This window comes from Thunnus albacares, chromosome 7 (genome assembly GCF_914725855.1).
Source record: "Thunnus albacares chromosome 7, fThuAlb1.1, whole genome shotgun sequence".
Taxonomy (NCBI): domain Eukaryota; kingdom Metazoa; phylum Chordata; class Actinopteri; order Scombriformes; family Scombridae; genus Thunnus; species Thunnus albacares.
The window spans coordinates 20546058-20570434 of record NC_058112.1 but is presented as its reverse complement, the minus strand read 5'-3'; the positions used below and the strand labels follow the sequence as shown (position 1 = coordinate 20570434).

The window sequence follows — 24377 nt, the reverse complement described above, 5'->3', positions numbered from 1 at the left end:
GCTCTCCACCACCATCATCAAAACACCAAATGAGGGAATATCTTTTTAAAGAATAGCGTTACTCAGCCTTGACATTGATTCTACAAGTCTCAGAACTCTTTTGGAGGGATGAACAACATTCTTCCAGAAGATACTCTCTCATTTGATGTTTTGATGATGGTGGTTGAGAGCGCTATCTAACATGTCAGTCCAAAATCTCCCATAGGTGTTCAGTTGGTGACTGCAAAGGCCATAGCATATGATGTGCTTCACTTTCATACTCATCAAAACATTCAGTGACCACTCGTGTCCTGTGGATGGGGGCATTGTCATCCTGGAAGGGACCACTCCCATCAGGATAGGAATGTTTCATCATAGGATAAAGGTGATCACTCAGAACAACTTTGTATTGATTTGCAGTGACCCCTCCCTCTAAGGGGACAAGTGGACCCAAACCATGCCAACAAAATGCCCCCCCACAGCATAACAGAGCCACCAGATCCCCTAACTGTAGGGGTCACCCGCCTGTATATATATATATATATATATATATATATATATATATATACACACACATATACATATATATATATATGTGTGTGTGTGTGTGTGTGTGTGTGTGTGTGTGTGTGTATCTGTTACATTTTCAAAACTTGTTCACTCTTTGACATTGAAGAATAAGTTTGGAACAGTGGACCTTACTGTTTTATTGCTGCCAATTCCTCTGGAAATATAAATTCTTAATTGAAGTGCAAGCATATTTGCCCAATGAAGAGATAAGGAGGATGTTGGAATAATTATATTGGACTTGTGAAAGGCGTCAGACATTCATTCAGCACATGTTTGTCATGTCCTAGCAATAAAACTTGAGTTCCCACTCATCTCACAAGTCTCAATATAAAGGGCTGTCGAGAACAGTCGGACTTATTACCTGCTTTGGTGACAGCAAGCCCACAGTGGCAATCATGAGGTGGAAATGTGTGTGGTTGTGTTTCCTTGCATTGTCTGTTGCCAGCATCAAGGATGTCCAAGCCAGACAGGGTAAGATTCAGATTGTTTTGGATACTGTGGAGCTCTTTTGGTTGAATGGGTTGCTGTGCTACACACATACATGAATACATATTGTTCAGCACTGTCTTTAATTTTGGTTAGGCTGAAACATTTTGTTGCTCAAACTGTTTTCCAAACTTTTTAATCTTCCCCAGTTCGCAACCATGTCAGCAGCATCTGCAGCACATGGGGCAGAGAGCACTTCAAGACCTTTGACGGTGATGTTTACCAGTTTCCTGGTATGTGTGAATACAACTTGGCCTCTGACTGCCATGACTCTTACCAGGAGTTCTCGGTGCACATGAAGAGGAAGGAGAATGATGGAGACGCTACAGTCAGTTATGTGGTGGTTACCATCAATGACCTTTCTTTCCACCTCACCAAGAGCCAGGTCACTGTGAATGACCTTCCGTGAGTAAAAAGTCACATAGCCTGTTCAAGCAACTGTACTTCACTCTTCTCTGACATTTGTGCGTTATGATTAAGTTAACATTCTCTCTGTCCCAGTGTCAAGATGCCATACTACAATGCTGGGGTGCAAGTGGAAAAAAATGCTGTTTACATCAAGCTCCAGTCCAAAGTTGGCATTACTGTCATGTGGAATGGTGATGATGCAGTCATGGTAAAAGCTCAAAATAAATGTTTTCATCTACTGCACTTTATGTGTGTGACATAGAAACAGATTGTTAAATCACATCGAGAACATTAGAGAAATTTTGGTCTGTAAATTATTCATAGTATGCCAGAGGAACTGGCTCAATGTACTTGGTCATATTTATATATTTTCATCATGAATAAAATCACTTTCTTTGCCTTTTAATATTTTCTTAGTACATAATTGTTATTTAAATTGCAAAAACCTAGAACTTGTTATAATCCCTTGCTGTGTTGCTGTGTCTATTGTAGGTAGAGGTGGATCAGGATTATGCTAATCGTACTTGTGGACTTTGTGGAGACTTCAATGGTGTTTCTGTCTACAATGAGTTCATTCATAATGGTTGGTTATTCACTTGATGTATTAATTCATTTTATGTTTTGGCAAACACATTCAGTCTTTTACTGTATCTTTGACATGCAACACTATGAATATAATCACATGCAGGCCTCAAAATTAGCCCCATTGAGTTTGGCAACAAACAGAAAGCCCACCGTCCAAACGATGATTGTGAGGACCCCTATGAACAGGAGGATGAATCACCAGAGAAACAGACTGTGCGGGATTCTTGCAAGGAGTTTGTGAGTTTGTTATCCACCTAGTATTAGCAATATGTAGTAATATATCCTGCAACAAAGTAATTATGTCTCTACTAATTACTTTTTCACCTTTAGCAAACCACCTGTAAACAGATGCTACATTCAGAGTCCTGGAGCTCCTGCACCAAACTGATTAACCCTGAGCCTTACATCCAAGCCTGTGTGCAGGACATGTGTGGCTGCATCAACAGTACAAATGACTCATGTGTCTGCAGCACACTGTCTGAGTTCTCTAGACAGTGTTCCCATGCTGGAGGACAGCCTCCCAACTGGAGGACACCTCAGTTCTGTGGTAATGTTTTTTTGCTTTGTCATCATCTTTACATGTTGTATGATAATGTTTGAAAAGAGTACTGAAACACTGACATCAGCTCACTGAAAAGCAACTAATTTAAAATGTACTCAGAAAAAAGTAACTGATTTACTGTGAGAAAATTATTTAATGTGATTTTATTAAAGTTTATTAAATGTGATTTTGTAATGCAGTTTAGAGTTTTAAACTAGATTATATTTTGAAAAACTGCATAAAGGGAGGCCAGAAAAGTTCTACTTGGCTGACTTTAACGCAGTGAAGTTACTGTGTTAAAGTTCTCCATATGATTTTGCAAGTACACAGAAATACTTTGTTACACTAAAGGAAAAAATCAAGTTAGTTACTGTACATTCACCTTTGGTATACTATGGAATACTTCACATTGACCTCAGTTTATTTCAATTGTACTATCTCTTCACAGCTAAACAGTGCCTATACAACATGGTTTATGAAGAGAGTGGTTCTCCTTGCATGGATACTTGCACACACTCGGACACAAGTTCACTGTGTGAGGATCACAAAATGGACGGCTGCTTCTGTCCTCCTGGTTAGTGCTCTTCACATGTTAACCCATGTTTGTCACTACATAATACTGCTTATAGTTTCCTGCTTCACTTATTATTACACTTTTATATAACTGTGACCTCCAATGTCACACATTTCTATTTCAGGAACTGTGTTTGATGATATTTCCATGAGAGGGTGCATTGCTCAATCTGAATGTCAGTGCAAGCATGACAAAATCTATAACTCTGGTGACGTCCACCGACAGGACAGAAAGAATTGGTAAGTCAAATTATTTATTATTTCATAATGTTAATTGGGGTGGCTGTGGCTCAGGAGGTAAAGCAGGTTGTCCACTAATTGGAAGATTGGTGGTTCGATTCCTAGCTCCTCCGGTTTGCATGTTGAAATGTCCTTGGGCAAGATATTGAACCCCAAATTGCTCCCAAAGGCTGTGCCATTGGTGCGTGTGTCTGAATGATTAGAAACTCCTCCTGATGTACATGTTGATGCTTTGCATGGCAGCCTCTGCCATTAGTGTATGAATGTGAATGGATCAATGTGGCATGTAGTGTAAAGTGCTTTGAGTGGTCAGAAGACTAGAAAGGTGCTATATAAATGCAGTCCATTTTAGCATAATGAATTATCTGGTCTCATTAATCATGTGTAATTTTTTGTAAACCTCAAACTGTTTGTGTTGTTTCAGTACATGTTCTGAAGGAAGATGGGTTTGTGAGAGCCTTCAAATGCCTGCTACATGTGCTGTTGAAGAAGGTTCACATGTAACTACCTTTGATGGGAAAACTTTCACCTTCCATGGAGACTGTTATTACACCTTGGCCAAGGTGGAAAACAAGGTGAATGATTCATATTCATACAATTCACTTGAGAAAATATATAATCAGTTGATGTAAAATAAATCCAATGTTACTTATGTAGTTGTTCTCGTACTGTGTATATTTCAGAATGATGCTGGTCCAAAGTTCACCATCCTGGTACAGTTGGCGCCATGTGCAAACCAAGAGTTTGACACTTGTCTTAAGGCCCTTAAAATCCTGCTGAACAATGACAGAAACAATGTGAGTTAAAGCCTGTCACTTGAAATGACTGTCGACATTTATTAATTCACATATATCTGCAACACTTAAATGATCAATTCTGTTTATATTCAGGTATTAATGTTCACTTCTGATGGGGCAGTAAAGCAGAATATGCAGACCATTAGTTTGCCATACCACTCAGGTAGGTCACACAGTAAGAAGCAGTATTAAATATATTATTTTCATCCTTCATTCATGCTATGACATCAAAATATTATACTATTGTTTGTATTTCTCTTCTTTCAAAGGTGACATCAACATATTCCACGCTTCATCCTTTCACATTTTGCTCCAGACAAGTTTTGGATTGCAAATTCAAATCCAGCATGTGCCTGTCATGCAAGTGTATGTCAGCCTGGACCAGAGCTACAAATCAAAGACACGTGGTAAGTTTTACATTTTTCCTAACATGAAGCATTGGTATCATCAAAAATATGTCAGAATACTGTCTGATTCTAAAATATTTGGCATCATCAGGTTTGTGTGGTAACTACAACATGATCCTGTCTGATGACATGAAGACTCCTCAGGGGATTGTGGAGGGAACAGCAGCCACTTTTAGTAACTCATGGAAAACTAACCTCATGTGCCAAGACAGAGAGGAAAGACTTGATGACCCCTGTTCCCTCAGTGTGGAAAATGGTAAACAATTCTGGTCACTTATTCTACTGGTTATCTGGTGATTTAAACACTGATACCTTGTCTGCAAGTATTTTATATTTAAGGCTATTAGACAGTCGAACACTGTTGTAGACATTAAAAATAAAAGAATTACTGTTTCTTCACTCTCAGAGGGATACGCCAAACATTGGTGCGCCTTGCTAATAAGTCCAAATAGTACCTTCACACAGTGCCATTCAGTGGTGGATCCTGAGATATATTATAAGGTACAGAAAAACATTTTCTGTTGGTATTTCATTGATTTAATTGCGATAAGACTGTAATTTTCTAAAAGTGTTTGCTGTCTTCTGCAGCGGTGTATTTACGCAACCTGTAACTGCGAGAAGAGTGAGGCCTGTCTGTGTGCCGTCTTGTCCTCCTATGCACGAGCTTGTGCATCTATGGGAGTGTTCTTGACAAATTGGAGGGACAATGTGTGTGGTAAGGATTTCTTTATTTGAGTGATGATTTCTGGAGTTTGATTAACATCTTCCCTTTCATTAGTTATTCATAAAACTATTAAATAACCATTCTCATATCGTGCACAAACCAGATAAATACACAAGGAGCTGCCCAGCATCTCAGACCTTCTCTTACAAGCATCAGAGATGCCAGTTGACGTGTAGATCACTGGGCTCAGAGCAGCAGAGCTGCACTTCTGACTTCTTGCCTGTGGATGGCTGCTCCTGTCCTGAGGGTCTCTACCTAAATGAAAATGGCAAATGCGTCCCCATGGCAAAATGTCCCTGCTACCACGACGAAGTCTACATCAAGCCAGGAAAGTCTATAAACATGAAGGACGAACACTGGTTAGTCAGTTGTTTCCATTTCAGTGACACCAGACTTCAAATCAATTATCCTAGACTGATGATTTTACTTTATAGAAAGTGAACTGTTAGTTTTTAAGTCCCCTTGTGTTGTATGCTATATCTTTTGTGTCTTCTTCTAGTGTGTGCACTAATGGAAAGCTTCATTGCCGTTCTTGGGGACCCCGCTCATCAGGTAAGTTTTTTTTTTTTTTCAAATACAACACAAGCATATTGTTGATACAATATATATGAAATCAGTTTCTACTTCTGTTACAGCATGCCCCTCTCCAAAAGTGTTCTTCAACTGCTCCACTGCTGGCAAAGGAGAGCTTGGACTACAGTGTGCTCGAACTTGTTTAAATCTGGACAGCGATGATTGCGTGAGCCATTTTTGCCACTTTGTCCAAATTTACCTCTCACTCACAAATGACTAGATCTAATATGTATTTCCTGAATTTAATGGTGGACAGTATATTACACTGGAGATGCAATGTTTTCTATTGCTGTGATCTTCTTATCCTTCCAGGACTCCACAGAGTGTAAATCAGGCTGTCGCTGTCCATTAGGCCTTGTTGATGATGGCAAAGGTTCCTGTGTGAAAGAACATGAATGTCCATGTCAGCACAATGGGCATCTCTATCTCCGTGGAACACGAATTCCTAACAAGTGCAACACCTGGTATGACCTTGTTTAGATCAGATCATGATAAACAAATATAATATACGTCTGAGTGTTTTACTTCATTATAGTACTAACAACACTGTTATATTTACTATTTCTAATTCACCTAGTACCTGCAAAAGTGGAAAATGGGAGTGCACAGAGAAAAAATGCTCAGGAACCTGCGTTATTTATGGAAGTGGTCATTACAACACATTTGATCAGCGAACATATGGGTTTCAAGGACATTGTGCCTATGTTGCAATGAAGGTAAACAATGGATATCAAAATCATCCAAATTAGTTTTCCTCACCTTATTCTGCTCACCACCCTTCATCTCAGAAATGAATAGATATGACATTCATAGAATTATGACTTACTGTTATTCTTGAACATCAGTGTTTTCACTGAATTAAGCTATGTTTACCTCCATTCACTTTAAGATGACTGCTTCTCATAATAAGGAATATGAATAAAAGTGCAGATAATTATACAATCTCTCTCTCTTTTAAGAACAAATGTGGCAATAAAACAGTACAGGACAACTTTGGAGTTATCACAGAAAATGTACCATGTGGCACTACTGGCACCACATGCTCCAAAACTGTCCGAATCCAACTGGGGGTAAGACTTCATACAAAACCTGACATTAAAGTAATATATCAAACAACAGTTTTTACATTGCAATAAAAACAACCTAAACCTCCTTAATATTGCAGCAAAAGGAAGTTAAACTGTCAAAGGGTAAATATGAAGAGACGGACCTGGGATATGGCAGTCAGATTCAGTACAAAATAAGAAGGGTTGGCTTGTATCTGGTCATAGAATCTTCCATTGGTCTGGCAGTGATGTGGGATCGCAAAACAACTGTTCGCATCCTGTTGGAACCACAGCACAGGGTGAGTCAAAGTTTAACTGAACACTAAATTGTTTTAGTGATGATGAATGATGAAGATTTTAAAACTAGATTTTTGAGACGCTGTGCGTTTCTTTGCTCATCTGTAGTATCGCTGTCTTGGCGGATCATGTTCTAGTGCCACTAAAGCTTGGTACAGCAATGGTATTGATACAGAGTACCATTGCTGAAATCCCGGAGGCACTATTTAAAATATTTCATAATATATGAAGTCAATAAAATAGAATATTGTGTTTGTCAATATTATACAGGTATAATAATTCCTGCATGTTCCTTGTAATGCGAAAGACTATCAATATTGAATATCGTCCCTATATGTAAAATAACTCTGTGACTCTTTTGTTTGGCTGTACAGGGAGAGGTATGTGGCTTGTGTGGAGATTTTGATGGTGATGGACAGAATGACTTTACCACCCAAGGTCAGCTGACAGTGAGCAATCCGTTAGAATTTGCTAACAGCTGGAAAGTGTCTAGCACTTGCCCAGATGTGGACACAAATGTAGATCCTTGTGGAGCAACACCCAATCGACATCACTGGGCAAAAATGATGTGCAGCATTATAACTGGAGATACGTTCAAAAACTGCCGCAATAAGGTAATGACATATTTGTTTCTGATTTATCATTATTTCAATTTCCATGATTTAAAATATTAAAATCGTTTTTTAAAATCTATCTTACATTTTGATAACTGAACAGGTAGATCCTCGTCCATTTTATGATAACTGTGTGAAAGATTCCTGTGCCTGTGACACTGGAGGAGACTGTGAATGCTTCTGCTCAGCAGTTGCAGCTTATGCTCAAGCTTGTAATGAGGCTGGTGTCTGTGTTGCATGGAGAACTCCAGAAATCTGTCGTAAGTAATCAAACTTAAATTAAATTGAGGTCTTACAGCTTTTTTTGTCCCAAAACCCAGTTTTTAGATCCCCAAATTCTTATAACCCCAGCAGCATTGAACCCAGAGACTGTGAGATTTTTCAAAATGTGTGTGATGTTTTCTTGGTTGTGTTATTCTTTTCTTTATAAACAAGGTGTCTAATATTCTGCCGTTTATTTTTTCCTCTAAATATATAGTATATTGAGACATTAGCCACATTTACTCATCTTGAAAATGTAACAAATATGTGAGTTGACACCAAATTTAATCAAAGGTAAAATAATTTATGTACATAGAAGCTTTAGATTATTATATTCTTAAATTCTGTGTAATTTAGTCTAACAAGATGTAACTGAGTGTTTTTAGTTGTTTTGTTTTCTGGCTGTTTTTTTTTTTTCTTTCAAAATTGCCTTCAAGTTTGTTATTCAACAGTGAGCATTTTAGAAAGTGATTATTTCCTACATTTAGCTAGAACTAAATGCAATTCTCAGGCCTAAAAGAAATATAATGCTAGAATGTTTTAGGTGGAATTTAAGTTTATCTCTTCCACTGAGTGACACATTTTACAGAGATTAAATTAGTTATTATTACCTTCCTTTAATACATTTCCTTTATTTAAAAACATATCTTGTTTCTTTTCATTCTAGCTGTCTTTTGTGACTACTACAATGACCCGGGTGAATGCAAGTGGCACTACAATCCTTGTCACACACCTTGCTACAAGACCTGTTTGAATCCACAAGGAAATTGTAGCAACCCTATACCCAACCTGGAAGGTAAGAGGTCAATTCACAACATACTGTCTTTCCTTAAATAAATGTGCATCAAGTTGAAATAAAATTTTAACCTAATGCTGAGCTGATCCTATTTGGTGTACTTTATGTCATAAAATATTAAAACAAACCAGGCCAGTATCAGTTTCCAAGATTTTAAAAAACAATGTTAATAACAATGCTCTTATTGTTAAAGCATAATGTATGGTTCTTTATGCTCTGACTTTTACAGGCTGTTACCCTGTTTGCCCTGAAGATAAGCCCATATTTGATGAGGAGAAGCAGGAATGTGTGGAAGAATGTGAAGGTTGCTTTTACAACGGGACTAGATATGAAGACCATGACGTTATTTACAATGTGACTGACAACATGGGAATGTGCTACTACGCAATCTGTATTAATACAACAGTAACATTTATAAATGAAACCTGCTCTACAACAACTGTTTCACCATCAACATCACCAACGATTACTACAGTCACTACACCTGTGACAACGGTAACTGAACCCGGTACTACAACTCTAAAGCCAACTGTAAGCCCCACAGCCCTCCCTACTAGAACAACTGAAGAGCAAACCACAACCACAGAATCTACAACCACACCAACAGGACCCCCAACTACAACAGAGGGGCCAACAACAACCACAAAATCGACAACTTCACCAACTGAACCGCCCTCTACAACTTCTACACCTGTGACAACGGTAACTGAACCCGGTACTACAACTCTAAAGCCAACTGTAAGCCCAACAACCACAAAATCTACAACCCTGACCACCGAACCTCCTACTACAACTCAAAGGACAACCACAAAATCGACAACTTCACCAACTGAACCGCCCTCTACAACTCCAGGGACAACTTCTACACCTGTGCCAACGGTAACTGAAACCGGTACTACAACTCTAAAGCCAACTGTAAGCCCCACAGCCCTCCCTACTAGAACAACTGAAGAGCAAACCACAACCACAGAATCTACAACCACACCAACAGGACCCCCAACTACAACAGAGGGGCCAACCACAACCACAACAGAGGGGCCAACAACAACCATAAAATCTACAACCCTGACCACCGAACCTCCTACTACAACTCAAAGGACAACCACAAAATCGACAACTTCACCAACTGAACCGCCCTCTACAACTCCAGGGACAACTTCTACACCTGTGACAACAGTAACTGAACCCGGTACTACAACTCTAAAGCCAACTGTAAGCCCAACAACCACAAAATCTACAACCCTGACCACCGAACCTCCTACTACAACTCAAAGGACAACCACAAAATCGACAACTTCACCAACTGAACCGCCCTCTACAACTCCAGGGACAACTTCTACACCTGTGCCAACGGTAACTGAAACCGGTACTACAACTCTAAAGCCAACTGTAAGCCCCACAGCCCTCCCTACTAGAACAACTGAAGAGCAAACCACAACCACAGAATCTACAACCACACCAACAGGACCCCCAACTACAACAGAGGGGCCAACCACAACCACAACAGAGGGGCCAACAACAACCATAAAATCTACAACCCTGACCACCGAACCTCCTACTACAACTCAAAGGACAACCACAAAATCGACAACTTCACCAACTGAACCGCCCTCTACAACTCCAGGGACAACTTCTACACCTGTGCCAACGGTAACTGAAACCGGTACTACAACTCTAAAGCCAACTGTAAGCCCCACAGCCCTCCCTACTAGAACAACTGAAGAGCAAACCACAACCACAGAATCTACAACCACACCAACAGGACCCCCAACTACAACAGAGGGGCCAACCACAACCACAACAGAGGGGCCAACAACAACCATAAAATCTACAACCCTGACCACCGAACCTCCTACTACAACTCAAAGGACAACCACAAAATCGACAACTTCACCAACTGAACCGCCCTCTACAACTCCAGGGACAACTTCTACACCTGTGCCAACGGTAACTGAAACTGGTACTACAACTCTAAAGCCAACTGTAAGCCCCACAGCCCTCCCTACTAGAACAACTGAAGAGCAAACCACAACCACAGAATCTACAACCACACCAACAGGACCCCCAACTACAACAGAGGGGCCAACCACAACCACAACAGAGGGGCCAACAACAACCATAAAATCTACAACCCTGACCACCGAACCTCCTACTACAACTCAAAGGACAACCACAAAATCGACAACGTCACCAACTGAACCGCCTTCTACAACTCCAGGGACAACTTCTGCCACTACTCCATGTATTAATCCGTGTGACTGGTCAGACTGGTATGATGTACATAATCCAGAAGAGGACAAAAGTGACTGGGAAACATATGAGAACATCACAAATAGTGGTAAACAAATATGTGAAAGTCCCAAAGAAATTGATTGTAGATCAGCAGCTCAACCTGACATGGATTTCGATGACTATTTGAGTGAAACTCACCAAGTTGTTACCTGTGATTTGGAAATTGGCTTAATATGTAGAAAAGAGGACCAGAAAAGCCGTCCATTCAAGTGCTTCAACTATAAGATCAGAGTTTGTTGTGAGGTAAACATATGTGGAAGCACAACCTCAACAAATACACCTATTATCACAACTAAGGGACCAACCACAACCACAACAGAGGAGCCAACCACAGCCACAAAATCTACAACCCCAACTGCTGTACCTCCTAGTACAACTGAGAGTCCAACCACAAGCACAACAGAGGAGCCAACCACGACCACAAAATCTACATCTCCGACCTCTGTACCTCCAAGTACAACTGGTGGGACAACCACAACCACAAAATCAACAACCCCAACCGCTGTACCTCCTACTACAACTGAGGGTCCAACCACAACCACACCAGAGGAGCCAACCACACCCACAAAATCTACATCTCCGACCTCTGTATCTCCTACTACAACTGGTGGGACAACCACAAAATCAACAACCCCAACCGCTGTACCTCCTACTACAACTAAGGGACCAACCCCAACCACAACAGAGGAGCCAACCACGACCACAAAATCTACATCTCCGACCTCTGTACCTCCTAGTACAACTGGTGGGACAACCACAACCACAAAATCAACAACCCCAACCGCTGTACCTCCTACTACAACTGAGAGTCCAACCACAAGCACAACAGAGGAGCCAACCACGACCACAAAATCTACATCTCCGACCTCTGTACCTCCAAGTACAACTGGTGGGACAACCACAACCACAAAATCAACAACCCCAACCGCTGTACCTCCTACTACAACTAAGGGACCAACCCCAACCACAACAGAGGAGCCAACCACGACCACAAAATCTACATCTCCGACCTCTGTACCTCCAAGTACAACTGGTGGGACAACCACAACCACAAAATCAACAACCCCAACCGCTGTACCTCCTACTACAACTAAGGGACCAACCCCAACCACAACAGAGGAGCCAACCACGACCACAAAATCTACATCTCCGACCTCTGTACCTCCTAGTACAACTGGTGGGACAACCACAACCACAAAATCAACAACCCCAACCGCTGTACCTCCTAGTACAACTAAGGGACCAACCCCAACCACAACAGAGGAGCCAACCACGACCACAAAATCTACATCTCCGACCTCTGTACCTCCAAGTACAACTGGTGGGACAACCACAACCACAAAATCAACAACCCCAACCGCTGTACCTCCTAGTACAACTCAGAGTCCAACCACAACCACAACAGAGGAGCCAACCACGACCACAAAATCTACATCTCCGACCTCTGTACCTCCTAGTACAACTGGTGGGACAACCACAACCACAAAATCAACAACCCCAACCGCTGTACCTCCTACTACAACTAAGGGACCAACCCCAACCACATCAGAGGAGCCAACCACGACCACAACATCTACATCTCCGACCTCTGTACCTCCTAGTACAACTGGTGGGACAACCACAACCACAAAATCAACAACCTCAACCGCTGTACCTCCTACTACAACTAAGGTACCAACCCCAACCACATCAGAGGAGCCAACCACGACCACAACATCTACATCTCCGACCTCTGTACCTCCTAGTACAACTGGTGGGACAACCACAACCACAAAATCAACAACCCCAACCGCTGTACCTCCTAGTACAACTAAGGGACCAACCCCAACCACAACAGAGGAGCCAACCACAACCACAAAATCAACAACCCCAACCGCTGTACCTCCTAGTACAACTCAGAGTCCAACCACAAGCACAACAGAGGAGCCAACCACGACCACAAAATCTACATCTCTGACCTCTGTACCTCCTAGTACAACTGGTGGGACAACCACAACCACAAAATCAACAACCCCAACCGCTGTACCTCCTACTACAACTAAGGGACCAACCCCAACCACATCAGAGGAGCCAACCACGACCACAACATCTACATCTCCGACCTCTGTACCTCCTAGTACAACTGGTGGGACAACCACAACCACAAAATCAACAACCCCAACCGCTGTACCTCCTACTACAACTAAGGGACCAACCCCAACCACAACAGAGGAGCCAACCACGACCACAAAATCTACATCTCCGACCTCTGTACCTCCTAGTACAACTGGTGGGACAACCACAAAATCAACAACCCCAACCGCTGTACCTCCTAGTACAACTCAGAGTCCAACCACAAGCACAACAGAGGAGCCAACCACGACCACAAAATCTACATCTCCGACCTCTGTACCTCCAAGTACAACTGGTGGGACAACCACAACCACAAAATCAACAACCCCAACCGCTGTACCTCCTAGTACAACTAAGGGACCAACCCCAACCACAACAGAGGAGCCAACCACGACCACAAAATCTACATCTCCGACCTCTGTACCTCCAAGTACAACTGGTGAGACAACCACAACCACAAAATCAACAACCCCAACCGCTGTACCTCCTAGTACAACTAAGGGACCAACCCCAACCACAACAGAGGAGCCAACCACGACCACAAAATCTACATCTCCGACCTCTGTATCTCCAAGTACAACTGGTGGGACAACCACAACCACAAAATCAACAACCCCAACCGCTGTACCTCCTACTACAACTAAGGGACCAACCCCAACCACATCAGAGGAGCCAACCACGACCACAACATCTACATCTCCGACCTCTGTACCTCCTAGTACAACTGGTGGGACAACCACAACCACAAAATCAACAACCCCAACCGCTGTACCTCCTACTACAACTAAGGGACCAACCCCAACCACAACAGAGGAGCCAACCACGACCACAAAATCTACATCTCCGACCTCTGTACCTCCTAGTACAACTGGTGGGACAACCACAACCACAAAATCAACAACCCCAACCGCTGTACCTCCTAGTACAACTCAGAGTCCAACCACAAGCACAACAGAGGAGCCAACCACGACCACAACATCTACATCTCCGACCTCTGTACCTCCTAGTACAACTGGTGGGACAACCACAACCACAAAATCAACAACCCCAACCGCTGTACCTCCTAGTACAACTAAGGGACCAACCCCAACCACAACAGAGGAGCCAACCACGACCACAAAATCTACATCTCCGACCTCTGTACCTCCAAGTACAACTGGTGAGACAACCACAACCACAAAATCAACAACCCCAACCGCTGTACCTCCTAGTACAACTAAGGGACCAACCCCAACCACAACAGAGGAGCCAACCACGACCACAAAATCTACATCTCCGACCTCTGTATCTCCAAGTACAACTGGTGGGACAACCACAACCACAAAATCAACAACCCCAACCGCTGTACCTCCTACTACAACTAAGGGACCAACCCCAACCACATCAGAGGAGCCAACCACGACCACAACATCTACATCTCCGACCTCTGTACCTCCTAGTACAACTGGTGGGACAACCACAACCACAAAATCAACAACCCCAACCGCTGTACCTCCTACTACAACTAAGGGACCAACCCCAACCACAACAGAGGAGCCAACCACGACCACAAAATCTACATCTCCGACCTCTGTACCTCCAAGTACAACTGGTGGGACAACCACAACCACAAAATCAACAACCCCAACCGCTGTACCTCCTACTACAACTAAGGGACCAACCCCAACCACAACAGAGGAGCCAACCACGACCACAAAATCTACATCTCCGACCTCTGTACCTCCAAGTACAACTGGTGAGACAACCACAACCACAAAATCAACAACCCCAACCGCTGTACCTCCTAGTACAACTAAGGGACCAACCCCAACCACAACAGAGGAGCCAACCACGACCACAAAATCTACATCTCCGACCTCTGTATCTCCAAGTACAACTGGTGGGACAACCACAACCACAAAATCAACAACCCCAACCGCTGTACCTCCTACTACAACTAAGGGACCAACCCCAACCACATCAGAGGAGCCAACCACGACCACAAAATCTACATCTCCGACCTCTGTACCTCCTAGTACAACTGGTGGGACAACCACAACCACAAAATCAACAACCCCAACCGCTGTACCTCCTACTACAACTAAGGGACCAACCCCAACCACAACAGAGGAGCCAACCACGACCACAAAATCTACATCTCCGACCTCTGTACCTCCAAGTACAACTGGTGGGACAACCACAACCACAAAATCAACAACCCCAACCGCTGTACCTCCTACTACAACTAAGGGACCAACCCCAACCACAACAGAGGAGCCAACCACGACCACAAAATCTACATCTCCGACCTCTGTACCTCCTAGTACAACTGGTGGGACAACCACAACCACAAAATCAACAACCCCAACCGCTGTACCTCCTAGTACAACTCAGAGTCCAACCACAAGCACAACAGAGGAGCCAACCACGACCACAACATCTACATCTCCGACCTCTGTACCTCCTAGTACAACTGGTGGGACAACCACAACCACAAAATCAACAACCCCAACCGCTGTACCTCCTAGTACAACTAAGGGACCAACCCCAACCACAACAGAGGAGCCAACCACGACCACAAAATCTACATCTCCGACCTCTGTACCTCCAAGTACAACTGGTGAGACAACCACAACCACAAAATCAACAACCCCAACCGCTGTACCTCCTAGTACAACTAAGGGACCAACCCCAACCACAACAGAGGAGCCAACCACGACCACAAAATCTACATCTCCGACCTCTGTATCTCCAAGTACAACTGGTGGGACAACCACAACCACAAAATCAACAACCCCAACCGCTGTACCTCCTACTACAACTAAGGGACCAACCCCAACCACATCAGAGGAGCCAACCACGACCACAACATCTACATCTCCGACCTCTGTACCTCCTAGTACAACTGGTGGGACAACCACAACCACAAAATCAACAACCCCAACCGCTGTACCTCCTACTACAACTAAGGGACCAACCCCAACCACAACAAAGGAGCCAACCACGACCACAAAATCTACATCTCCGACCTCTGTACCTCCAAGTACAACTGGTGGGACAACCACAACCACAAAATCAACAACCCCAACCGCTGTACCTCCTACTACAACTAAGGGACCAACCCCAACCACAACAGAGGAGCCAACCACGACCACAAAATCTACATCTCCGACCTCTGTACCTCCTAGTACAACTGGTGGGACAACCACAACCACAAAATCAACAACCCCAACCGCTGTACCTCCTAGTACAACTCAGAGTCCAACCACAAGCACAACAGAGGAGCCAACCACGACCACAACATCTACATCTCCGACCTCTGTACCTCCTAGTACAACTGGTGGGACAACCACAACCACAAAATCAACAACCCCAACCGCTGTACCTCCTACTACAACTGAGAGTCCAACCCCAACCACAACAGAGGAGCCAACCACGACCACAAAATCTACATCTCCGACCTCTGTACCTCCAAGTACAACTGGTGGGACAACCACAACCACAAAATCAACAACCCCAACTGCTGTACCTCCTACTACAACTAAGGGACCAACCCCAACCACAACAGAGGAGCCAACCACGACCACAAAATCTACATCTCCGACCTCTGTACCTCCTAGTACAACTGGTGGGACAACTTCCATTTCCACAACACCTGAATCACCTGTCACTGGTTCCACATCCACAGTGCATCCACCAACAGCCCCCATTATCAGCACCCAGACAACCCCAGCATCTCAAACTACACCTCCAAGTACAACTGGTGGGACAACCACAACCACAAAATCAACAACCCCAACCGCTGTACCTCCTAGTACAACTCAGAGTCCAACCACAAGCACAACAGAGGAGCCAACCACGACCACAAAATCTACATCTCCGACCTCTGTACCTCCTAGTACAACTGGTGGGACAACCACAACCACAAAATCAACAACCCCAACCGCTGTACCTCCTACTACAACTAAGGGACCAACCCCAACCACAACAGAGGAGCCAACCACGACCACAAAATCTACATCTCCGACCTCTGTACCTCCAAGTACAACTGGTGGGACAACCACAACCACAAAATCAACAACCCCAACCGCTGTACCTCCTACTACAACTAAGGGACCAACCCCAACCACAACAGAGGAGCCAACCACGACCACAAAATCTACATCTCCAACCTCTGTACCTCCAAGTACAACTGGTGGGACAACCACAACCACAAAATCAACAACCCCAACCGCTGTACCTCCTACTACAACTGAGAGTCCAACCACAACCACAACAGAGGAGCCAACCACGACCACAAAATCTACATCTCCGACCTCTGTACCTCCAAGTACAACTGGTGGGACAACCACAACCACAAAATCAACAACCCCAACCGCTGTACCTCCTACTACAACTAAGGGACCAACCCCAACCACAACAGAGGAGCCAACCACGACCACAAAATCTACATCTCCGACCTCTGTACCTCCAAGTACAACTGGTGGGACAACCACAACCACAAAATCAACAACCCCAACCGCTGTACCTCCTACTACAACTAAGGGACCAACCCCAACCACAACAGAGGAGCCAACCACGACCACAAAATCTACATCTCCGACCTCTGTACCTCCTAGTACAACTGGTGGGACAACCACAACCACAAAATCAACAACCCCAACCGCTGTACCTCCTACTACAACTAAGGGACCAACCCCAACCACAACAGAGGAGCCAACCACGACCACAAAATCTACATCTCCGACCTCTGTACCTCCAAGTACAACTGGTGGGACAACCACAACCACAAAATCAACAACCCCAACCGCTGTACCTCCTACTACAACTAAGGGACCAACCCCAACCACAACAGAGGAGCCAACCACGACCACAAAATCTACATCTCCGACCTCTGTACCTCCAAGTACAACTGGTGGGACAACCACAACCACAAAATCAACAACCCCAACCGCTGTACCTCCTACTACAACTAAGGGACCAACCCCAACCACAACAGAGGAGCCAACCACGACCACAAAATCTACATCTCCAACCTCTGTACCTCCAAGTACAACTGGTGGGACAACCACAACCACAAAATCAACAACCCCAACCGCTGTACCTCCTACTACAACTGAGAGTCCAACCACAACCACAACAGAGGAGCCAACCACGACCACAAAATCTACATCTCCGACCTCTGTACCTCCAAGTACAACTGGTGGGACAACCACAACCACAAAATCAACAACCCCAACCGCTGTACCTCCTACTACAACTAAGGGACCAACCCCAACCACAACAGAGGAGCCAACCACGACCACAAAATCTACATCTCCGACCTCTGTACCTCCTAGTACAACTGGTGGGACAACTTCCATTTCCACAACACCTGAATCACCTGTCACTGGTTCCACATCCACAGTGCATCCACCAACAGCCCCCATTATCAGCACCCAGACAACCCCAGCATCTCAAACTACACCATCAACAATAACCACACTGAGTTCCACGACACAATGCTTCTGTGTAGTTAATGGAAAGCAATATAAGCCAGGTAAGAAAGTAAATAAAGTTATTATGTCTATAACAAGAAATATGAGTTTGTTTCTTTTAAAGATCTACCACTGTCTATTCAAGTATTCCTTTTTTTCCTCACCTTTAGGGGAGAAAATACTTGACATGGAACACATTGGATCAGGTGTATGTCTCACAATGATATGTTCTGATATTTGTGAGATTAGCAACAAGACTGAACCTTGCAGGCCGACGCCTTTTCCTACACCCACACCCAAACCTGTACCTGACTGCCCTGAATGGGGTGTAGCAGTAAGAATCTTAATTTATCTAGCACATCAAAACATACTATTTATGTTATACTCATAGTACTTGAGAAGTACAAATAACCTTTCCTTTTTTGCTAAATACTTCAAAATATGCTTGATTTTCTCTCTTTTTTTCATTTTACACCAGCAAAATGAGACATTCTTACTGTGCAACTGCACCTTAGCAAGATGCATTGAGAACAATACAATTGAAATAATTCCTTATGAATGTCCACCCCTTGAACCCATCACTTGTACCAATGGAAAGAAACCTGTTCTTGTGTATGATGAGAATTACTGCTGCCACTATTACGCTTGTGACTGTAAGTTATTCTTGGTTAAAAGGATATATGATATATTTATGTTTATATTTTCCTGTTAAATACATTTTTGATTAGAACCTCAAACTTTTTTTGTTTCTTTTCAGGTGTATGTGAAGGCTGGGGAGATCCTCATTACATCACATTTGATGGACTCTTCTACAGTTATCAAGGAAACTGTACTTATGTTTTGATGGAAGAGATGTCACCAAAATATAATTTGAAGATATATATTGATAATGTCTATTGTGATCCCACTGAAGATGTTTCCTGTCCGCGATCTATAATTATATTATATCAATCACAAATTATCACACTCAAGAATCATAACCTTAACTTTGGAGAAGCAGATATGGAGGTAAAACAATATATGGTCATGTGAAAGTCTTATCTCATGACCATTCCTTAAACTCACCAGACTAACTTTGAGTAGATCATTATTGACAATGTAGATGGAATAGCAATGATTGATCGTTGTCCTTTTGTCAAACTATATATATATTATTTTTTGTTATCATATTTTTCCCTTTAGGCTTTAATAGATGGAGTAAGTCTGAAACTACCTTATTCACAACAAGGTGTGAAGATCATGAATTCTGGCATTACCATGGTTTTGGAGATCTCTCACCTAAAAGTGATCATTACATTTGGAATAACTGGCTTCAGTGTGACCCTTCCATATCAATACTTTGGCAACAATACACAGGGCCATTGTGGTAAAATCATCTCTCTCTCCAGTGGTCACATTATTAAATCATTAGTTTGAGATAAGACAATTATATTAACTATTATGTGACTCTGCTGACAGGAACATGCAACAACAACCAGGCTGATGACTGCATGTTACCTGGAGGCCGGCTGCTGCAAAATTGTGCTGTGATGGCTGACTATTGGCCTGCATCAGACATTCACAAACCCAACTGTAACATACCACTTGTACTCCCCACCGACATACCTGAATCCCCACAAATCTCATCTCCATGCAAGCTAGACTCCATTTGTGATCTGCTTAAGAGCAGGTAGACATTCTCTAATCCATTTATTGGTGTTGATTTATCCCCATAACTTTGATATTTTGCAGTTTTTCTCAGCTTTTTCATTTTATCAAAATATGAAGTGTTTTTTTTCATCCAGTTTTGATTTGTGTTTTACTCCCACAGTGTGTTTGCAGAGTGCCATCCCCTTGTCGCTCCTGACAAATTCTACCAAGGTTGTGTTTTTGATAGCTGCCATGTTTCCAACCCAGCGGTGCAGTGCACAAGTTTGCAGACCTATGCTGCTGCCTGTGTGCAGGCTGGAGTTTGTGTGCACTGGAGGAACCACACCACAATGTGTGGTAAGCACCCCCTAATTATTTTACTGTAAATGCTGGGATCAGTGGAGTCAGGAGGGGCAACTCATGTTTTTACATTTAACACACATTGAACAGGCTGTTTTACATTTTATTATATACAGTACGTAGGTAATATGTAGAACCAATTATATTGAGTTCTTTTCTTCATTAACAGCCAGTGACTGCCCATCAAACAAAGTTTACAAGGCATGTGGTCCTGCAGAACAGCCAACCTGTCAAGACAAGTAAGTCTCAACGAAAATGAAGTGTATTCATTTTATGATTTATTGTACACGTATTTCCTGAGACTAGGATCATAATGGACAATGGCAACTACAATGTATTAAATCAATTGTCTTTTAGACATCTGAAAGGAGTACCATCAACTGTTTTTATAGATTTTGTTCTTTATGATTGCATTTTACAGTCCTATTGATCCAATCATGAACTTCACAACTGAGGGCTGCTTTTGTCCTGATGGAATGAAACTCTTCAACAAGGAGTCCGGCATATGTGTTGATAAGTGTGGTGAGTGTGGTGTATATCCTCTAGTCTTATCATTAAGCTGTTTATTTCATATCACTCATTAAGTCCTACGGGATTGTTAATTTTCCACAATGCTCATTTCCCAACAGGATGTCTTGATCCTGAGGGCATTCCTCGTGAGGTGAGCCAAGTCTTCTACTCAGTTAAAATCCCAGCTGTGTTGTTTACTTGTTGCAAGAGACAATTAACTCACTAATGTGGTTTATTCTTTCAGGTAAATGAAAGGTTTGAGTACAAATGCCAAAACTGCATCTGTGATGAGTCCACCAAGACTGTGACTTGCAAGCATAAGGTGTGCCCAGCACCACCTCTAACAAGCTGCACTGGTCCAGGGTTCGTCCTTGTCAACCAAACTAGTCCATCAGACCCCTGCTGTACTTCCTATGTCTGCCGTAAGACATGTAGCATCATTTGTCTTTCAGAATGCTTTACATTTATGTCCATTTTTAACGGTGGCTGTTAGCTATTTACTCTCACCATTTTATCATCTCCACAGAGTGTCGCAGCAATACTTGCCCAGTCAACATCATGAAATGTCCAGTTGGATATCGGCCAACTGTTAGTGTTCCAGAGGGAAAATGCTGTCCAGAACATACATGTGGTGAGTGCTCGAATTCACAGTTCAACTTCATATAAACTCTAATGACTGCATTGATATTTTCGCATGACTTTCATTGACTTGGCTCACGTCTTCATTCTAGATCCTGAGAGGGTTTGTGTCCACAAACAAATTGAATACCAGGTAAATAAGTTGTTGAATAAGTTTGTCACATAATTCCTTAATATATCACTTTTGTCATTTAATGATTTTTGCTGCACTTTAAGGTCTGTATGGCTGAAAACATGAGTTTGAACACATTTCCTCTTTATTTTCTAGCCTGGTGCTTCAATTCCTGGGAATCTATGTGAGAATTGTACCTGTACCAATGAGGTGGACCCCAAATCCAGTCTATTGAAAATGACTTGTGAGCTTCTGCAATGTGAAGAAAAATGTGACAAGGTATGAGAAATTACATCCATTATTTTCATGTACACAAAAATTACAAGAGTGAAGTTGTAAAACTGGACTTGGCGACTTATTCCTCCTTTTTTCTCAGGGTTATGAATATGTGGAAACGGATTCAGATATATGCTGTGGGAGGTGTGTACAGACACACTGTGTCTTAAATCTTAATGATACCGAACATTTATTGCCGGTAAGTTGGATCGTCTCTGTTGGCTATGCCTTTACATGTTCAAGTTTAATAGCCAAAAGTATCTCAGTATTTTGATATCTGCATGTGCTCCTGCTCTTCAGCAAGGAGAAACCTGGTCACCACCTGGGAATATGTGTGAGCATTACACCTGTGTTAAGAGTGGTGAGACTTTAATAACCATGCGTTCACACATTGTCTGCCCGCAATTCCAGGAGAGCAACTGCCAACCTGTAAGTTATCACTTTCAACAAATTCATCTGGATTGACTGTGTCTTTGAGAATAAAAATTTACTATGAAAGAAACTCTATTGATGTTGTATATTCCCCTCCTCAGGGCACAATTCAAACTGCAGCAAATGGCTGTTGTAAAACTTGTGAGTATCTTTGACATTTTCTTTACTTTTGAATAGAATGTAATTACATAAAACAAGCTAACTGTGTGTTTCTTTTGAAAAGGTGTGGAGAAGGAGAAGGCCTGCAAGTTAGAATTCATGAAAATCCACATTATGCACAAGGGCTGTTGGTCTAAGGAGGAGGTAGATGTTCCATATTGTGAGGGATCCTGCAACACTTTCACCAAGTAAGGATGATATTACATTATAAGAATAATAAAAATACAATATTAGAACATTTCTCATTCCTCTGGAAAGTCACAAAACCATAAACATTTGGACATTTTAAAAATGCTTAGGTATGCAGTGTTCCCCCTATGATAGTACAGGCCTGGTGGGCCACCAGGCCAAAAATATTTTCTTAATGCCAAAAATGATGCCAAATACCCATTCATTCGAAAATCAATAGCATGTAAATAATAGTCCGTGTTGTTGCCTGGGAAACTGCAGGTAGCTTAACTCCTTTAAAGGAATAGGGCAGTGCGTAAGTGTAAGCATAAGCAGCTGCTAATCACCCCCCACTCCCCCTTCCCCAACCTAGGGGAAACACTGGTATGGTTTGTAAAAATTTCAAGTTAATTGATTAAGTTAATTAATCCCACCTCTGCTTTCTTCAGGTACTCTAGAGCAGCAGGTGCTATGCGGCATTCTTGCACATGCTGTAAGGAGACACGCTACAGCAATCGCACTGTTGACTTGCTATGTCTCAATGGAGAAGTGGTTCCTCACACATACATCCATGCGGAGGAGTGTGGCTGTCGCCACACAGACTGCACCACAGCTACAGTATATCCAGCTCGCAAGAGGCGAAGCTTCACACTGGTGTAATTGAAAATCTGTATGGAAAGTTCTTCCCCTATTGCCCTAACAATCATTGCATCTCTGTAATTGACACTATAGAGAAGGCATTTATCAACTGATCAAATAAAAAGATGCATCTATGTTCATGTCTCATCTTTTCTATTTTCTTGTTTAAGCAAATTCAAATAAACACATGGTGCCTGATCCATAGCCTGATCAGCAAATAACACACAGACCACCAACATGAAATTAGAATGTCAGAGTGGTGCCCAGAAACGACACAGCAGACTTCTTTGCCAAACTTCATCTAAAAATAATTATGTTTGGAAATGCAGTTTTCCCTCCCTATGAATGACGGCAAGTAACAGACAACTCACGCATCTCTGGATCCTTTGGATAGTAATAATGTTAATGTTTAACCTTTACCACAGCTGAATTACCATATCGATTAAGCGATCAGTAAAGTTATCACCTGACCATAGCCAGTTTAACACATCTAAAGCTGATGACACATTACTTTGAGCTCCTGCTGGAAAATAAAGTGAACAGTGAAAATATTAACCCCTATTTCCCTTTTTACTTCTTTTAGGATGTCATTTTACTTCACACTGACAGTATCATATGCTATATATTCTGTATCAGCTTGTTCCAGCACTTCATTGAAGCTGTATGATGTTTATGCTGAGTAAAATATTCAATTTA

General features: G+C 42.6%; 2 protein-coding genes across 2 annotated transcripts; both read left to right on the top strand.

Annotated features, from left to right (window-relative positions):
* The first annotated feature begins 944 nt into the window (after nucleotides 1–944).
* Nucleotides 945–18658, top strand: LOC122985656 (mucin-2-like). Its single transcript, XM_044356486.1, has 33 exons — nucleotides 945–1020; nucleotides 1185–1440; nucleotides 1537–1651; nucleotides 1936–2026; nucleotides 2132–2265; nucleotides 2359–2575; nucleotides 3018–3143; nucleotides 3268–3382; nucleotides 3807–3974; nucleotides 4089–4179; nucleotides 4273–4342; nucleotides 4449–4586; nucleotides 4678–4842; nucleotides 4993–5087; nucleotides 5175–5301; nucleotides 5414–5747; nucleotides 5810–5862; nucleotides 6140–6347; nucleotides 6461–6599; nucleotides 6843–6953; nucleotides 7049–7228; nucleotides 7601–7840; nucleotides 7944–8100; nucleotides 8769–8897; nucleotides 9127–11432; nucleotides 11514–11963; nucleotides 13602–13865; nucleotides 13947–14357; nucleotides 14466–14585; nucleotides 15558–15797; nucleotides 16134–16214; nucleotides 17544–18320; nucleotides 18620–18658. The coding sequence occupies exons 1-33, from the start codon at nucleotides 945–947 to the stop codon at nucleotides 18656–18658; spliced, it is 8223 nt and encodes a 2740-aa protein (XP_044212421.1).
* LOC122985899 (intestinal mucin-like protein) lies at nucleotides 18561–23816 on the top strand. Its single transcript, XM_044356906.1, has 19 exons — nucleotides 18561–18819; nucleotides 18928–19091; nucleotides 19236–19410; nucleotides 19515–19765; nucleotides 19940–20123; nucleotides 20216–20426; nucleotides 20568–20743; nucleotides 20916–20985; nucleotides 21168–21268; nucleotides 21376–21407; nucleotides 21501–21678; nucleotides 21783–21887; nucleotides 21988–22028; nucleotides 22164–22286; nucleotides 22384–22482; nucleotides 22584–22712; nucleotides 22817–22856; nucleotides 22939–23062; nucleotides 23492–23816. The coding sequence occupies exons 2-19, from the start codon at nucleotides 18945–18947 to the stop codon at nucleotides 23700–23702; spliced, it is 2397 nt and encodes a 798-aa protein (XP_044212841.1). The 5' UTR covers nucleotides 18561–18819; nucleotides 18928–18944; the 3' UTR covers nucleotides 23703–23816.
* The last annotated feature ends 561 nt before the right edge of the window (nucleotides 23817–24377 follow it).

What these genes read in the sequence shown, in the direction of transcription:
- LOC122985656 (XM_044356486.1), top strand. Translation starts at nt 945, where the DNA reads ATGAGGTGGAAATGTGTGTGGTTGTGTTTCCTTGCATTGTCTGTTGCC. An exon ending in GTCACTGTGAATGACCTTCC is followed by an intron (nt 1,441 to 1,536) that starts GTGAGTAAAAAG and finishes TCTCTGTCCCAG; the next exon opens with TGTCAAGATGCCATACTACA. An exon ending in TAGTTTGCCATACCACTCAG is followed by an intron (nt 4,343 to 4,448) that starts GTAGGTCACACA and finishes CTTCTTTCAAAG; the next exon opens with GTGACATCAACATATTCCAC.
- LOC122985899 (XM_044356906.1), top strand. Translation starts at nt 18,945, where the DNA reads ATGGAACACATTGGATCAGGTGTATGTCTCACAATGATATGTTCTGAT. An exon ending in ACAAACAAATTGAATACCAG is followed by an intron (nt 22,029 to 22,163) that starts GTAAATAAGTTG and finishes TTTATTTTCTAG; the next exon opens with CCTGGTGCTTCAATTCCTGG. An exon ending in AAATGGCTGTTGTAAAACTT is followed by an intron (nt 22,857 to 22,938) that starts GTGAGTATCTTT and finishes TCTTTTGAAAAG; the next exon opens with GTGTGGAGAAGGAGAAGGCC.